This window comes from Drosophila innubila, chromosome X (genome assembly GCF_004354385.1).
Source record: "Drosophila innubila isolate TH190305 chromosome X, UK_Dinn_1.0, whole genome shotgun sequence".
Classification (NCBI taxonomy): Eukaryota; Metazoa; Arthropoda; class Insecta; order Diptera; family Drosophilidae; genus Drosophila; species Drosophila innubila.
The window spans coordinates 28,309,927-28,329,228 of record NC_047626.1 but is presented as its reverse complement, the minus strand read 5'-3'; the positions used below and the strand labels follow the sequence as shown (position 1 = coordinate 28,329,228).

Here is a 19,302-nt window from a genome sequence, read left to right as displayed (position 1 = left end):
AGTATATATCTGTCATCTAACTTATACAAAAATTTGCACATCTTTTGTAGCTCTTTACCTACTTAAATAGCTGCAGGTGACAGCATCACACTTTTCATTTCAACGTCAACTTCTCTTATAGAGAAAAACAATTTGCGTATTCCGTAATAAATTGAAATCTAAACAATGTCGCATTTTCATGATCTCGAGTTTTCATTTCGTTCTCTGCAAGTATATTGATCCTCAACTCTAGGTTCTTAAAAGAATTTTTTACTTGACTTAAATATTTAAGACTTAAGATCTGCATATAATTAGTCTTAATTGAACACTTAAATCCCGAATATAATATTCTTAAAAAATACATGCTAAGAACAGGAGTCGAATATGTTATATTTTTAATAAAACTTTTCGCTTATGTGTTGAAACTTTAAGTTGTCTTGAGTTTTACGTAGCTCGTTAAAGTTGAAGGTTTCGATGCATTCATCTTCTGAGCTGAGCACATCTATTGACTTTTTGCCGCCACATTAAGCGATGAGCGAGAGAAGGATGTAGGAAGAAGGGGCATGCGGCAGGTTGTCTGTTATCAGAAATTGATGCGCCACAATTTTCTGGCTGTCTGCAATGAGCTGCTGCTGCAATTGTCTGTCTCTCTGACTGTCCGGACTACCGTCGTTGTCGTTGTCGTCAACGTCTTGACAATTTCGGCAATGTGCGTTGAAGCATAGTACGAAGCCACCGACGTTGACGTTGACGTCGACGTCGACGTTGGCGTCGTTGCAGCATCCTTGGCGCATTGCAATCAAAGTCAACGCAGTGACTGACAGCGGGACGAACTTACAGATACGCCGCTTTACGTTCTCTGTGCATGTCATTCAAATGCTGTTGACAACTCACAAGACTTCAACTCCCAAACCCAACCTCCCCGCCCCCATTCCCACGTTTGCCCTAGCTACAGTCTGTGTCTGTCTCTGATTCCGTTGCAACAACTGAGTGACTGCCGCTTTGGGAATGGCAACCAGCTTTTGACTGCTTCCTTATGTTGTTAGCAGAAACGTGACAAGAAAATCAAACACGCAAAAATCTGCGACTAAAACAACAACAACAACAACGTTCGACTGCTGCCTTGTGCCCATGATAACACTATCGTAGGACTTAGGGCACCACAGTCAACCGCATAGTCAACCACAAAATCAAAAAAAAAATAAGGCAGAATGTAAGGTTATCTTCGGCACTCAAGATTTGATACCCTTACCGATCCTGTATTCAATTTTTGAGTGATAAAATATTAATATTATCATGTTGCTCTGTTTTTTTATTATGACAGCAGAAAGATAAAACACTTCATTCATCATCTAAAAAACGTTTTTTCTTTGGCACATGATAAAAATTCAATTGTGATTAGTAAAAATAGTTCAATAGAAATCTGCATTATATTATATATTTATAAATACTGTTTAATATTAAAAGGGTATTATAATACTTAACGACAGATCCTAATAATTTACAACCATTGAAAATACATAAAAAACTAATTTTTTATATACTCCAAAGTAGAAAAATAATGTATCAATAATTTAATTTTAATAACTGTTTAACTGTTCCTAAGACATTCTTACATTTTTTTTATCAAGTTATTCTTTAAATTGAGAGAAAAACAGTGCGTTACACACTTCTTGACAAAGTGAAAACACCCTTTGCAAGGGTATCAGAAAGAGAGAAGAAGGAAACTGGAGACGACGAAGGCATTGGACGACATGTCTTGCAGTTAGTTAGCTGCATGTTTTTGTGGCATGCAACTCTAAAGCCAAAGCTAAACATTTCGTGTCGCATTTATAGACAACGTGCCGCTGTTTTTTGTTTCTCTTCTCTTCTCCTCTCTTCTCTTCTGCTGCATCCTGCCTTTAGCGTGGGCTAAACGTTGATTTGCTTTTTGCAAAATTGTTTCTCAATTCGTTGCCCAGCTCGTTTGCAAGCCAGCATATATAGTATGTATAAATGTGTGTGTGTGTGTGTATTATTGTGGTGTGCCATCTGTAAATTGCCATAATAAGTTGGCAGTCGCCGTTGCCAGATTCCAGGATGAGGCATGCAACAACTCTTGTGTGTGTGTGTGTGTGTGTGTATGTTTGTGTTGCAAATGCAGATGCAATTGCTGCTATTGCTGAGGCAGCTGATTGATGTGTTGAACTCCCCTTTCCCCCTACCATTCTTACCGTTAGCTGGCCTCAGTTTAGTCAGTGCAACGTAAGCATTTACGTAAGTGAAATACGTGACGTGAGGCGATGTTAGGTGTAACAATCAGCCGCAGACGATGTTCATAACTCAACAACTCAAGACAGGGACAATAATGTGGCAATAAATAACATAACGTAAGCAATTACGAATGCTTGTTACGTTTCAATTTATAGAGAACACGAAAATAAGTAAAGTAAAGAAGAATATACAACTTGACTCAAGAGAAGGAGAGTTATGCCATTTACAGTCGACGTAAGTCAGTTACGTTATTTCTGATTATTATGTGAACTTATAAGTAGCTGTAATATCAAGTGAGTGTAAAAGTAGTTACGTAACAATGGATAACAAGGAGAAATGTTAAGGAAACAAATTGAAAAATGAAGTTGTATTAATTAATAAATACTAATAAATTATAATTAAATTAGTGACATTTACCAAACTGTTCCGAAACGTAGGGCAAAATATAAGTTTATTGGCAAACACATAAGGAAACAACGTAGTCTGCGGTATTAGTCAATTTTGCATACAAAATGATAACATTCTACAATATTTTATTCAAACCATTAAATTTATTATTTTAATGGCGTAAATGTTAACAAATGAATGTTAAAGAAAATTTGTAGCTGACGAGAACGTAAGCGAATAAATGGATATGCAATAATCAAGATTCAAACACAATCGTTTTGAGGTCGTAAAGTGCGTGAATCTGGAATATATACCCGCGGTATATTTTATTATCTTGCGATTTTTGTTGTATTTCCATTTTGTGCCATTTCCTTAGCGTTATATTAACATTTTGATTGGCAAACATTTCCGTCGCATGTGCGTGAGACGCGGGATAGGTACAGATGCAGATACTCATACACAGATACAGATACAAATACACAGACTCAGATACAGATACTGATAGAAGACAACAAAAAGCCCGCGATTGCCTCGCCCAAACATTTGTATTAACGATATTTTCTGTGCGATGGCAGATCCTAGTAGAGGTGACGGTGAAGAGGGGAGAGGGAATGGCGAACGGAGGCAGTTTGCGCAATTTATATGGCGACTTTTTGTGCAGTTTTCAATTTGCATTTTTGGCCACCATCAACTGACGCCCGTTTCATGTCTTTTGACAATTTGCCGCATTGTTTGTTAATTGTTAAACATTTTAAATCACTGACAACGATTGCAGTTGCTGTTGTTGTTTGTTTTATTGCTGCTGCTTTTGAATTTATGAGATACTCGTATATGTGTACACGGTTACTTCTTCTTTTTTTCGTTTATTTTTCTTGTTAAACCATAATCGACGATGGGCTGATTATTCGACAATATTTTATGGCAGCATTTGAATTGAGATACACAATGCGAATATGTGTGGCATGTGGCATGTGGCATGTGGCAGCGACACGTGTAACACTTAAATATATATTTTTCAAAAGCAAGTACTGCAGCTTATAAAGCCTTCATTAATTTGAAAGCAAAGTTGTAATTGCATATTGTGAAGCAAAAATTGAAAATCGAATATCGCAAATCAAAATTGTTGTTGTCAAATTCAGAGTGGTAAAAGTATTTTTTTTTGTGCATGAATGTGCTTGTGTGAGTGCGTGTGTAATTGCATTATTTATAATTAAATTTACCAATGTGTAATGTATCCGACAGTCAGCAGCAGATAGATGTCAAGTCGAAAGATAAAGATACAAAATTTCATTTGACAAAAAGAAAAAAAGGAAAATCAACTTTGGCAACATAACGAAAAATCATTTGCTATCAATCGACAAGAAGCCGGAGGGGCAAATTGAGAAGAAAAAAAAGGGGGAGAGAGATGGAAAGACATAGAGAAAGATAGAGAGAGAGAGAGAGAAAGAGAGAGATGACTTAAGTTTAAAAACGAACTTCTCAAGACTTTGGCACGCACACGTACGCAAATAAAAGGATGTGATGCGAATTAAAAACTCAAGCAGCGGATACGGATACAGCTAGAGATACAGATACATTTACAGCTAGAGATATAGCTGCAAATATACATACAAGTGAATGGATAGATATGTATGTATGGATGTATGTGTGAGCATATGTTAAGCGCGTATGCTGTGCGTAGACGCATCCGCCAGATACTCGCAACAAACGGTGGCACGCACGCTACTTAAGTTCATTTGCGCCACTTTGCGCCTGTGCATTTTAAGTGTGTGTGACTTTTTTAATAAAACGTTTTCTCACTCCCTAGATGCGTCCCTTTCATCCCTCCCTTACCTTCATGGCTCCTTCTCGCCCCATCCAGCTTCAGTCAACTAGAAAGTTATGCGAAGTGTCAGATACAAATGTATCTGAAGTCGTTAAACGGCTGCAGAGTTTGTCCAACACATAACACAACACAACACAACACAAACGGTTCTCTGTGCTACTTCACCAATCCCCAATTCATTTCATTTCGCTTCTATTCTCTTTCTCTGTCTCTGTGTCTGTCACTGCTTTGGCCTTAGATTCTTTTGCTCGCATAGATGAATATGTAGATAAGTGAATAGATGAATGAATGATACACTCACATATTTAAGCGGTCATTGCTCATGTGGCTAAGACAATGGCTTGAAAGCTTATTGCATTTCTGCGAACGAAACCAAGTCGAAGAATTCCTCAACTCAATTCGCGGTTGAGCTCTTCGAGATCGCTGAGGATCGCATCGATAATAAATATTAACGACGATGGTAAGTTTGGGGGTATACTTTTGACGGTCTTATAAATCTTTTATGCGATTCGAGAAAGCTGCCATAAAAGCCAATCAGTGACAACAACGGCCACTAATGTGAGGCTGCTGTAAGTTAAGTTGCCGCAACGATGATCTATTAAACACTCAACTACCGAACATAAATGATTCAATCGAATGCCAAATGCGAATGCCAACTCACAATTTGTATATGCAAAGAATTTTAATTGGAACTTTATAAATGTATAAAAAAAATTTAATAAAAAAAACCCATCAAACGGGTTCGTCTTCCAGCATCGTCAGCTGTCCCTCATCAGTTGAATGTATTAATAAAAATTTGACAGCATTTAAATAAAGTAAGCCCACAATTACTTCATTATGACTGCGGAAGCAATAAAAATATAGCCGTATAGTGTTGTATAGCACATAAAATAAGCCTGCTTGAATCGATTTATTATTGACAGTTTCGTTTCTTTTCAACACTGAAAGGAATTATCTTTCATTATTTTCAAGGCCGTGCCTACGAGAGTTATCTGAGAATGTGAATACGTTTTACAAAACTAAAACTAAATACTCTAATTGCGTTTTTAATGAATGCTTAACAACACATTTTTCAACACTGCAGAGGAATTTCATGATCAAACTCGACTTGCAACTGGTGTCATTTGATGGATCTGTTGTGTGCACATGTGTTGCAAGTGCAAATATGAGAGTAGCAAGGCATAAATAAGTTTCACACGATCTGTGGCATCCACAACTGCAGCGAATTGATGCTGCAGCTCTTTTTGCAGCCATCCTTCATTCAGCCTCGAGCACATCTTTGTCTCAAAATAAACAATGAAACGCCTTTGTGCTGTTGCGGCTGTGTTGCAGCTGCAACAGATGTAGCCTGTGGCAGGTCTGAGACCCTTTAATACACTTGCAGGGGGTATTATACACTTTTTACGAAATGTGTAAAGCATTATTAGCTGATCTAAATTTACTATATTCACTATATTATATAGCTGTCACAGGTACGATCGGTCGATAATGAACTTTTTATTTGAGGTATTTTAGCAAACATCGCAAATTGTGTTATTTTTAACTGTCGTATATTTTCTGATCAAATTCGGTTACAAATCGATCAGTCGAAAATTAAATACAGGGTGTCAAATGTTCGGCGCTATTTTAGTATTTTTCGCTGCACTCTTCATCTGCGGCCCGGCGTGATAAGCTTTGATTATATGCCAGACAGCAACCGATCAGTTCCAATGCCAGTCGTCTGGATCTCTGAGTTGCAGCGCAAATTAAATGGGGAAAAAAAGATGGAAAGAAGCGCAAGCGAAAAAAAAAAAGAGAAAATTCTAAAAATATTTCTGCACAGACTGGTGGATGTGTAAAAGGAGTAAGCGAGACAGAGAGACAGAGAGATGAGGGTGGTGGGGAGTGTTGTGTTGCAATTTCAGCAATGGGAAACTTGTCGAGCTGTTTCCAAGAAATTCTTAGCAACAATGCTTTGTGACACGCATTTCCTGTACTCAGTGCAGTCGGTCTATAGAATAAGTATAGTATCTGCAAGATACACACTGCGAGAGCGATTGGGCGAGTGAGAGGGAAAGAGTTGAATAGAGACTCGTTTGGTGGCTTTTGCGCGTGCGCAACACACATTTCCGTTAGTTGAACAGTCGCAGTCGGAGTCACAAGTGGAGATCAATGGACGCCACGACTGCGCAGCAGCTGCTAATCGAATCTCAAAAGCAGACCGACCGCGAGCTGAGCATTCTTAATTGTTTAAACACTAACCCGGACAGTCCCCTCGATAGAACGCGTCTAGAAAATTGTAAAAGTCATTGACGCTCATTGACCCAATTTGAAAGGCGACTGTTCGTCCGTCCGTTTGTCCGTCTGTCCGTTTGTCCGTCTGTCCATCTAAATAGTTGAATAAGTAGTTGAATAGTTGGGCATCATTAAAATATATTTACGATTTGAGTTTTTGGGCGCGACACACATTGCGGAACACGCCACAAGCGATACACAGATCGAACCTGTTTCGCCTAGCAAATTAGCGACAACAACAACAACAACAAGTACAACACTTGCTGCTGTTTCAGCAAATGATTTTTTGTGGTAGCCAAAAGATAGAATGAAAAAAAAAATACATGGCATAACCGTAGCGAAGTGACCCAAATCAATAGCAGATACATAGAACTGTGCTTGAAATATCTAAAAGCTTGACGAGAAAGTCGAGTCCAGCTTTACCTTGTAAATGCTAATGCCTGACATGTTGTTCGATATGAATTTGGGTTAAGTGTACACAGACACACAACAGAGGCTCCCGGATTAATGATCGACATTTTTGGGTTTCGCCTTTCAACTGATCCAATTCTTAGAAAATAATCGTAAAATGTTTTTTTTTTTACAGTTCTAGAATTCGTTATATACAGGAGAGTGCTATATAATAACATTATTATCCAACTTTGACAATGCTTATATATTCAATCATATTTATAAAGAATATGTTTAAAATAAATTAAATATACGATTGTATCAAACAATTTTATCAATGCACCAAATTTATTATAGTTTGATTAGTATACCTTATACTTCAGTAACATCTTCTACAAATATAAATAAAGTAATATACTGATTTTGTTTTGTAGAAAATAAATGTGGAAATGAATATGTGCGTAGATTAAAACGTTACTTTGCTTAAATTGTGGAAAATGAGGAATGTATCTCCCCCATTTCTGGGTTTTTATGCAGAGGGTATGGCAACTGTTGACTTAAGTTTTGAATGCAGTTCAGATGAGTTGAGTGCAAATCATCAGAGATTTATAACAACTTCAGGCACAAATAAAAACACATACACACCAGCACACACACAAAAACAAACACACACGCTCTTCACACTGCCATAGATACGAATAGATAGTTTCTGCATATTTCACAAGTCCTGCAGAAAGCCAACTCAAAGGATGTGTGTGTGTGTGTGTGTGTGTGTGTGTGTGTGTGTGTGTGTGTGTGTGTGTGTGTGTGTGTGTGTGTGTTTGTTGCCAAAAATGTATCAAAAACAAAAAAGGTAAAAAATAAAGAATATAGAAATAAAAACAAAAAGAATATATATGAGAAGAGAGAAGCTTGTTGAAAGCATGTTGCAAAATATTTTGTATAATTTTCGCCAGCTCCGACTGTCTTTGTATGTGAGCTTGTGTGTGTGCGTGTGTGTGTGTGTATTTTGTGAGTTTGCTGGTAAAGTTTTTGCGGCACATGCAAATGAAATGGAAAACACTTGAGTAAAAACTGTAAGCTGCCGGGCTGCGACCTGGCTTAGGGACTGTTTTCAGTTTCTGTGTGACTGTGTGAGTTTTCGTATGTCTCTCTCTCTCTCTCTCTCTCTCTCTCTCTCTCTGTGTGTGTGTGCTTTACATTTGCTTGATTTCGGCTGTGTTGCAAATGTTGCACAAAGTTTTTGATTATGTAAAAATTGCATTAAAGCTGCGGGCGGTCGACACGGGGTGTGTAGTGAAGAAAGGGTCTTTAAAAGATTTTAAGTGCCTGCCGTTGCTTCTGCTGCTGCTGCCTTTGAAATGGCCAATCCCAGAGGCAGGCAATCATAGAAGCGTCTCAGGTGTGCCCAGAACTCTCGCCAGGGTATTGTCTATGGCACAGAGCTGCTTAAGCAGCAAGGCTAACAAACTGCTTAGTGGCCTAAAAGGGGCAAGGAGGGAGCAACGGCAGTAACCAAAGAAAATGAACCGGACATGCAAATACAGCCACAAACACACACATACACAGAACGAAAATATCATCCTGACTTTAGTATTTAAATGTTAAGCTAAAACTTAGCATTTACATAGACAAGCAGCCTTTAATATTATATTTAATTCACATAACCAATTCCTATAATATATATATGTGCAATATATTTACCGAAATCAATCAAGTAATTTGGATTCGGTTAAAGAAATTCCGCGATCATCGTACAACTTTTGGCATAGCTTTATTTCAAGTTGCTGGAATTTTTTGTTCAGTGTAGCTACATCAATTGAAAGTGCACAACAGACAGAGACAGAGAATGGGACAGACACCGAGTTAGACGAATGGAACGAGTCAAAAATGTCGCCCATTTGTCTGGAACTGTGGCAGCCTCCAATGTCCATTGTCGTCCATTTGCCACAGACACTGCCACTATGTGCAATTTGTAGACAAAATTGAGCTATGAATGGGACGCAGCTGCTGCTCCTAGGGATGTAAAAAACACACACGGATGCTCTCGATTATACTCGCAAATTTTATTTTTTTTTTAATTCCATGTTTAACTATAGCATCGGTCAGTTGAATGTATGATCAAAGAAAGAGTTTTTTATTGCAAATCATTTGGAAAATTAAGTGTAGATGATCAATTTTTGATTTAGCAAACAATCGAACTAAATAAGTGATCTACAATCAAGAACTTACTTAAATATTTACGTGTTTACTTTGCCATAAGAAACATTATTTTAATATTATAAAAACAGCGTAGTAAAAAAGAGTAAAGAAATAGATTTTAAAACATCAATGCATCGAGTCATGAAACACTGATTTATATTAAGAAAACATCGGTCTACATCGTCAACGATATTTTCACCCAAATGTGCATCCCTAACTGCTACTGTCGCTGGCCAAGGGGCACGCCTTTTGTTTATCGCTCGGCAAAAAGCGCCTCGAGGCAGGTCAGCAGTCGGCACACGCAATTGTGGACTCGAGGTTCCCCCCGCATGAAAACGAACGAGTGTAAAGCCCTTGCAGTGTCATAAATATTAGAGGTCCGCCATCATACATAACACCAACACCAACACCCAACACCATTACCAACTGTGACTGTGACGTCAACGTCAACGTCAACATCGTGCAGCAAGCACAAAGATACAAAGCGTAGATAGACAAACAGATTGTCGCCTAAAGTGTTGTGTCAGATGAAAAGATGGAGATGGAGATGGCAAAACGATGGAGCTACTGTATATTGCGTGCAACCAGACCACGATGATGTCAATGGAGGGGAGAGGGAGATCAGAGAAGCAGAGTAGAGAGCGGAGAAGGGAGACTTTGGGTAGCACAGGCAGTTGACCCTTGTAAATAAAATGTGCAGCTCAAAAAAATATTACTGATCAATGTTGTGTTTATCAATAAATTATCAAAAATGTTGAAAGTTGGTGTTTTTTAGACAATTAAGCGGCATGTTTGGCAGAGATTGATCAATGAACTTTTTGGATGTGTGACTAATCGAATCGATAACTAAATCAAGAAAATGCATATGTTGTTTAACAATCTTTTCAATGCCTATTGATGTTTTTTATTTTTAGCTAACCATTCATATATAAATTATAGTCATTCAAACTGTCTGACATGACTGAAGAACAATTTAAGCATTGATCGATAAACGATATCGATTTCAGCTATCTGTTTTTATTCATTTTCGTACCGACATATCGATTGTAGTATAAACTCGTTTCGCTCGCAGTGCTTTAGTCGAGCATACTCGACTGTCGGAGACCCGTACTTAAAGCTAAAACTGCTAAAAATTCTAAAATATTTTGCTCACTTGACGCCCTTGCAGAATGCTTTTTTACAGTTTCGACTACTAGTTTCAAAGGCAGCTATATGATTTAGTAAATCGATTCGAACTGGTTAGGATGTATAAAACCAACTTAAATGCATATTCTATAAATTTGGTTATGATGTCTCATAAAACAAAAAAGTTTTTTTTCATACTAAGGCTTGATTTTCGCCCGATCGGTTCTATGATATCAACTTTGGTCAGGATATAAAAAGCCAAGTTAGATACGTATTGTATCAGTTTGGTAAAGATATCTCATAAAACAAAAAGTTTTTCATACTAAAACTTGATTTCCGATCCAAAAAATAAACAAACTTGATCTGGCTGCACCATAGAGGAATCTACATACCACGTTTGGTGTCACTAGCTTTAAAATTGCTCTTATAATTTGGATATGCAATTTTCTATGTCGATTTTAAGGCGGTAAAGAGGGCGTAGCCAAATTTTGAAACTAGATATGCTTGCAATATACAGGAACCTACATACCAAGTTTGGTGTCTCTAGCTCTTATAGTCTCTGAGATCTTGGTGTTCATACAGACGGACAGACAGACAGACAGACGGACAGACAGACGGACATTGCTGTATCGACTCGGTTATTGATGCTGATCAAGATATATATATACTTTATAGGGTCTGCCACGCCTCCTTCTGCCTGTTAGGCAGACCCCTGTACTTTTTTAAGTACGGGGTCTAAAAAATATTTTAATGAATGGACTAGATATCTGCAAAAGTTAAGAATTTGTAGAATTGATCAGTAAAGAATATCGAATTTTATTGTATTTGTCGATTCACTTTGGCTACTAACTAATTGAATGCAACGATAAATGATGCTAATATTAGAAGTATTTCCATTGATGGTCTTGCAAAAGGCGTTCACATTTATCAGCATAACCTTTCGATGAACTGACGATAAGTTTACTGCGGTGGACCTGGACTCCCCCACTTATCGATTAGTCAACTGATTTACGAGCGTGTGTGCCTTGTAACCAAACAGTTTTACACACACACCCAAACACACAGAGGCAGGTTTAGATTGTTTTCCATTAGGCAAAAGGGCAGATGGACGACTGTCTGGCCTCAGAGGCTTCCCTTTGCTGTCTTTGCTGTGTGAGAAATATTACACGCAATTTTCAAGTTGACATTTTGCGTGTGGGTCTGGCTAAAAGACAGAGGGGAAACGGAAATGGCAGAGCGGTTGGCCGCCATATTAAAAATGAATGACGACATTTCATTAGCAAGGGGGTGTATAAAATGGGCAATGTCGATAAGAAATGCAAAGCAATTTGCCAACAATGAGGGTTAAATTTTAGTTGAATGTATCCTAAAAGTAGGCAACAGAGTTTAATGCATATAGTTGATTGTGATCTCTTTATTTTCCTTTGCAGAGCCAATCCAAACTAAGACAGAGAGAGACATAAGACAATTTGCAACAATGGCACACTCCAAAGTCATATTAAAGATACTTTTCTCGCTGTGCGTGTGGTCGTTTGTCATCATTGGACTATTTAAGATGCACGGCACAAATCTAGTGCCTCAGGACTATCACCAGGTGCCACAGGAGTATCAACAGTTGCCCATCAACGGACGCAGTTTGTTACAAAAAGATATGCTACGCTATGCGGAGACAACTTCAACTACAACTGATCATTTTGATCCCAGCGAGATACTTGTCGACAATCGCACAGGTAAGTGGGGCTTGAAGCTAAAGACCTGCACAAATCTATTCAAAACTTACTACACTACACAACGGGTACAGTAGGTTTTTGTAACCAAAAATACCCAAATTTAATTTAATTCTCAATATTATCGAACAGAACTAAATTCTTTTCTACCAGTGTACCTCGACCAAAAAAAAGGGGAAAAACATGATGAGCTCTGTGAGCTCCTGGTGTATACTAATTATGACATAAAAAGTTGATTAAATATTGAAGCTTGAGATTAAAAATGTTTAATTAAAAAAAAGGCAAGGAGAGACCGCTTGCATAAACTTTGACACAAAATGAATTTAGACATTAGGTTTAAAAATGACCTAACAACTTTACAAGTCAAAAGTTTTTTTCACTTTTCAATATAAAGATAAGTTACAGAAAATAATAAATAATTTTTGTATAAATTTACCAAAACCTTACCGGTACAAACGTTTCGGTATTCGTTTCTTAAAAAAGAATTTATTTAGGTTAAGGGACTGGTCGTAAAAATGAAAGGATTAGTTTCGGTTAACGATTTTGGTATCTTTTCCGGTATTATTCCCTGTTCTTATGCATTCACTTGAATTGAGTGCAGCCAAAAGTGTACTCCGTTTTGAATACATTCATGCCGGTCTCTACCTAAAACCTGCCAAATTTTGATTTAATTTTTTAATGGTTATCTTCTCAATGCAGCCATGGACGATGATCAGCTGGTGCGAGATGTGGAATCGAGAATACCATCGCTCCCAATTGCCTACTGGAGCAAGAACAAGAACTTTCTGCAGCAAAAGTCATCGACATGTGCCAAATATCCGTCCATCTTTGAGCTGGAGTTCAATAACATCTATTGGCAAACGCTGCGGACATCGAATGGAACATTTCAGCTTTTTGGCGCCTATTACGACATAAGACGCACATCGTTGTTGGGTCCGACGGTGCGAATTTTGGGCATGATCGATCGCATTGAGCCAAAGGTGAAAACGTACTGTCAGTTTTGGTTCGATGGCCAGAAGGAGCCGTTTATTGTGAAGACATTTGAGTACAAGTATATTTGGTACAACAAATGGGGCAACTACAAGCAGGGTATCTATCAGCCATATTTGATTGCCTGCCAGATACCGAAACCCTTTCACGGTGTTGTGCCCAGCTCAGTGTCCATGGTGGAGAAGGAATGTGATACGGCTACAAACAATTTACGCGTCATTTATAATCGACCACCGGATGATCAAAAGAAGGGATTTGCTGTCTGTGTCAAGGGATTGGACTTTCTCTATGATGATCTGAGCGTACGCTTAATCGAATGGATCGAGATGTTGAATATATTGGGCGCCGACAAGATTTATTTTTACAATCTGCAAGTGCATCCGAATATCACCAAAGTGCTCAGCCATTACGAGCAGGAGGGCAAAGTGCAGGTGATCCCATTGACGCTGCCTGGCGGGCAACCGAATGTTCCCGGCTTCCAGCATCTCTACTTGACAAAGAAGACCAATCACAAAAGGCAGAACGAGGTGATACCCTATAACGATTGCCTTTACAAGAATCTCTACCTGTATAACTACATTGCCCTGCTGGATATCGATGAAGTGATCATGCCCAAAGGCAACTCGGTCCTCTGGTCCGAGCTAATGGACAAGGTGCGTCCCGAATCGCTGAAAATTAAGCCGGACGGTTATCACAGCTATAACTTCCGCAATGTGTACTTCCTGGATGATCAACAGCATGAGCATGGCTGGCACAAGGATATACCCAAGTATATGCATATGTTGCAACATGTGCATCGCGCCAAGAACTACACAAAGCCCAATCAGTATGTCAAGTGTTTCCATGATCCGGAGCGTGTGCTCACGCTGCACAATCACTTTCCGCTAAGCTGTTTGGGCGGTGTTTGCAAATCGTATCCGGTGGATACACAGGATGCTCAGTTGCAGCATTATCGCGCCGATTGTGTGAAGACGCTGAAGAAGAGCTGCGAGGAGTATCGTGAGCATTCGGTCGAAGATAAGACAATATGGAAGTACAAGGATGAGCTAATAAGACGCACCATCAAGACCCTTGAGACGTTGGGCTTCTTCAGGCGCAGTGGCGGACCCGGTTTCACCGGCAGCAGCAGCGGCCTCGGCGGTGGCGCCACAACCCATTCGACGGAACGGTGATTTCCACTGCTCGGCAGCTGGGCATGGCCTTGGCTACCGTCTGCCCCATTTGTGGATCCAGCGGTGGCTGGCGGATTGGGCAACGAAGAGTTTTTTGTCTAGTGAGAAATGGATAGCGAGAGAGGGAGAGACACCGAGAGATAGACATAGCAACAGAGAAAGGAAGGGAGATCAATTTATATAGAGAGAAAGAGAGAAAGAGAGAGCTCCTTGCCGCATCGGAAACTGCAAATGAACTCTAATCATAAAAAACAAATAACCCGACCCCTCAGCAACCTTTCCTACCCAGCCACTCCCCCTTTGTCTAGAGCTCGATTTGTTCATTTTCTGTATTATAGAAAAGTGTTTTTTTTTTTTACCATAATGATAACAGTTATTAATATAATTTTTGATTTGTAGTATTCAGTATGCTGTAATATGTAATTCCCCACATATGTATATTTAAATAGTTTATTATTCTAAAGTTATTTTTCATTCTATCTTACCTTATGTCCTTATCAACTACTATACATAAATGCACACACACATGCACGTAACATATATATATATGTATAAATATATATATGCATATATACGCACTTTCGTATGGCTAGTGTATAAACAAGAATAACAAAGAACATAGAAAGCGAAAGAAAACACTTTTAAAATTGTGCCTTCAACTTTAAATTGTAGTGTTAGGGTTTTAAAGGCAGCGACTATCATCAAGGTGTCGGAAAAACTGCACTGAACTTAGCACTGTACTATACATATACATACAATCCCCACACACACACATACCCATACACACACACACACACACATACACAAATAACTAATCGTAATTTAAATGTATAAATCGATTATATACATATATTTGTATGTAAGTATTCACAAAAGACGTTGCAAATTTAAATGAAAAGCCGAAAAGAACAGACACACATGTAGACACAATTAAGATGAAGATAATGGAAAACCTATACTAAGTTCAAGACTGATGATGTTTATTATATAATAATTAGATACAATTGCAAAATCGTGTGAAATTGAAAGAAATTTCAAAAATTTAATTCAAATTGTGCGAAAGTCAAACAAATTTCAATTGATATTATCTATTAGTTAGTATTGTTGTGGACTGTGCACTGCAAGTAAACTAACAATAAAAAAAAACGAAAAAAATGATTAATAAAATGCCACTTATAACTGTACTTAGCTAACGAATATCATTAAATGCTAAGCAACAAAAGAATAAAAATTCTCAAAAAAAATATCTTGTATATAGTTAAATTGTTTAAAGACACAAACATTATTGTAATAATATATATGAATATGTTAAACAAAAAAAAAAAAAAAAAAAAAAGCAAAGCAAAACAAATACAAATGAAATAATAATAATATTGTAATAATAATCATCAAACTAAACAGTTACATCTGCAACATGTTGCAAGCTGCTCAATCCAACTAAGTTTTAATTATTAAAAGTTTCATCCTGTCTTTGGCTTTATACCTGCTTATTTCTATCCTATAAATTGTAAGTTTCATTCATGCCTAGTTCGTTTTGTGATTGGTTTTCCATTGTACATAAATTGAAGCATCTAGTAATCAAACATCATTTTTTTTTTTTATTCTATTGATTTTGTTTCCATATCGAACATATTATTATTATTTTAGCAGCTAAGTCACATTGTTGAAACAAAAAACAAAAGTTGTTTACATTTTGCATAAGCGTTGATTTGCATGGGATGATGTCTACCAGGTTGCAGATACTTAAACTATTGCACTAGATCACGTAAGATCTACCAGATCTACCAGAGAGATCTAACATTAAATTTAAATATAAGATAATATGTATGGATATATAGATATATGTATACTTATTAAAACACATATATAGATACATAAATGTATTAATGTTAGTTGATAATTATATGATTGAAACCGAACTTTTTTTTTTGCCTAGCTAATAACAATTGATATGAAAACAAGTGATTGAAAAATAAAAATTTTAAAAATTGTACACCGTCTTGGGAATTTATTAGAAAATTTTGTATTTTAACAGCTGATTGCGATGACGTATTTCCCTGTTGTATCTCACAGATATTTTAAAGATGATCATTAGTTGTAGTTTAACCAATGTTGCGATTAGTTTCTAACAGATACTTAAAAAAAAATAGCATTAAAGCTGTTAACCTTATTATTATCACTTTCGAGTCTTTCAAAACATTTCTGTCTTTCAACAGCCTTAAAGATCTAGCTATTAATATGTATACTATGAAAGGATTAAAGAACAATCCAAGCATTAGCAACCCAGCCCTCCGTTTCGTCTCACCCTAAGTAAAAGCTTACGCTACGCAAAGGAATATATTTAATCGCTGGTGTCGCATTCATTTAAGTAACCGGATAAGCTCTTTACAGTTACACAGATGGTCCTTTAGCTGTGCATTGACAGACTAATTGCCGCCGTTAGCTTATATCCAGCTGTAGGCCAGATGATTTCAGGTTTCAGCCAAGAGTACGTACTCTTGGCTCCATTTAAGATAGCTAAAATTCAGGCATGCAAACAAATACAGATACAGATACGCGAAAAGGACTGACAGACGCACTCTTGAATTGGGAAAGAACCCAAGCGTTTTCCAGTTGAATGGTTAGTTACCCAGGCACCTTGGCATAAACGTGGCATCCTTTTGCTTACACTTACAGCTCCGTCCAGCGTGGCAAGACGTGAGATATAAAACTTCTAAGAATGTAAACAACAAAGCATTTATTCTGGGGCATAAATGAATCCACTTACGCACAACTTGGCGAGGAACGCGCAGCCAAAGACGACACAGCAGCAACTGAAGCCCAGTTCTCTTAGTACTCTGGCCAAAGAGACCAACAACAAGGCATACCTTAAGCCACCATTGCACATATATACACAAACACAGGGAGAAAGTTGTGCACGTTAGGAAGCGTCGGAAGGAAGTCAAGTATAAAGAAAGTTACAGGGTATTTTTGAGGAGTGGGGGAGGGAGAAGATGTTGGGTGGCAACTGGCAACTGGCAACTGGAGCCAAAGAAATTTGTATAAACGCAACTTAAGTGAGCATTAAACACGCTCCACTGAAGGACTCCGGCTGGCAAGGAAGGTCCTTTTTGGAACGCAACGTTGGCGCTTAACTTGGTTAATAAACATTACCAACACCACAAAAACCATTTACGTGAACTATTAAAATTCCAGAGCATTTTAGTTGCCTTTGCCTTGTTTCACGATTATGTTTATTTATATGGGCGGGCACACACACACACACACACTGAGACTGAGAATTATGTCCGAGTCTCTGTCATAGAGACAAAGCCAACCCTTTCTTTTAGAGCTTGATTCGGTTTTGCATGTGCGTCAGTCGTTAAGTGAAATCTCATCGGTGCATGATGAGGCAGCTTTAAGTACGGGTAAACCTATATATCCTTCATATACTTTTATGAAAATATACCTATTAAGCTGCTCAGGACTTTGGGGAAGGGAGAGAGAGAATGCATTTCTATGGCTTTTGGGCCAATCTTCTCGTTTTCTTTCAGGTTATGGGCCATGATTTTGGCCTGATTTAATTTAGAAGTACCCTTGCTCTGTCTAGTTTAGTTATTCAACAGTTCGCATATAGCATATAGGAGAGTAACGGACACGATTGCTTTGCTTACGAACAATTTGAGTCCTACGAATGTCATGGATCGTGATAGTTTGTTTGTGATCGTTCGTTTTTTTGGAGACACTTCGGTGCCCAACCATTCAGGCACACAAAATGTTAACAAAAAAACTTAATAAATACACTACTTGTTACAAGTATTGCTTAAATTTTTTAAATTTGTGGAAAGTCTTACATGTATTGTCTGTTAGGGCCCGAATGGAGCAGACCAGAAATTTCCTACGGCGGATAAGTTTTCTAAGAAATAGTTGTCAAATTATTTTACTTCACTTTATGGCACCGTTTTTTATATGGAGTTTAGACCTAACAGAACGTTTTCCGGTTTACTCGATACCGGCCTTTTAACTATCCATTTTATCAGATAAGCCCAAAATACAAATGGTGCAAAAAACTATTAAATGAGTTTAGCATTAAATTACGTTTTTTTTTGTAGATACATCTTTTTCCAAATATATAAATCATAAGTTTTTGCTTGTTATCAATTTCCCCAAAATTTATATAAAAAACACTTGAAATGTTTTGGTTAATCATACCTAGAGGTTGGCACGGGCCGTGCCGGACGTCGTGGACCAATGGCCGTTTTAAAAAATCTTCGGTTCGGGCCTAAAAATCTCATTTCGGTCGGGCCGGGCCGGGCTCGTGCCTGATTTTAAAGCACGAAACACACAAGTCTTTGGATTTTTGTTCGACTGTTAAGTTCAAATATTGATAAAAAATTGTTTTTAATAAGAATTTGAAATAATTACATATATAAATATTAATCTTAATGTAATTTTTCACGTCTGGAAGTGTTTTAAACGAAGGAAGATCAAAATTGTTGGTTTGAAAAATTATTAAACACTATTTTATTGGCCGTGCTGGGCTCGGGCCGTGCAAAAAATGTGTCGTGCGGGCTCCTGCTCATTTTTATTTGTAAGCTTCGGGCTCGGGCCGTGTCAGGCCTGAAAAATGAGGCCCGCGCTTGCCTCTTGTCATACCCATACGCATTGACTTATACTTACATACTTTGAACTATACTCCTGTGGGGAAAAAGTACCGGGAAATTTAAATTAAAAAAATTTTGGGATTCCGATTGGAACACATGTTTGTACTTTTAGGTTGGCACTACTGTCATTAACTTCTGTGCAAAATAATACGTTAAAATATTCATTAGTGTTAAAGTTACGATTAGTTTTGTTCGACGCTAAATGTAGATTTAGCGATTTTGGTGCCAAAAACTCTCAATTTAATGGAAAAACAGCGCCACGTGGAAGTGCGTGAAAAAATGCTTTCTGACTATCAGGATAATATAAAACGCATTAATACGGGCGATGAGACTTG

At 37.8% G+C, this 19,302-nt stretch overlaps 1 protein-coding gene across 1 annotated transcript in view; it reads left to right on the top strand.

The window, feature by feature from the left end:
- Nucleotides 1–15,568, top strand: part of LOC117780395 — a 112,127-nt gene extending 96,559 nt beyond the window's left edge. The window contains exons 6-7 of the mRNA XM_034616910.1: nucleotides 11,866–12,165; nucleotides 12,862–15,568. Coding sequence (XP_034472801.1) covers nucleotides 11,913–12,165; nucleotides 12,862–14,324 — 1,716 coding nt within the window. The 5' untranslated portion in view covers nucleotides 11,866–11,912 and the 3' untranslated portion in view covers nucleotides 14,325–15,568. The remainder of the gene's footprint in view (nucleotides 1–11,865; nucleotides 12,166–12,861) is intronic.
- The last annotated feature ends 3,734 nt before the right edge of the window (nucleotides 15,569–19,302 follow it).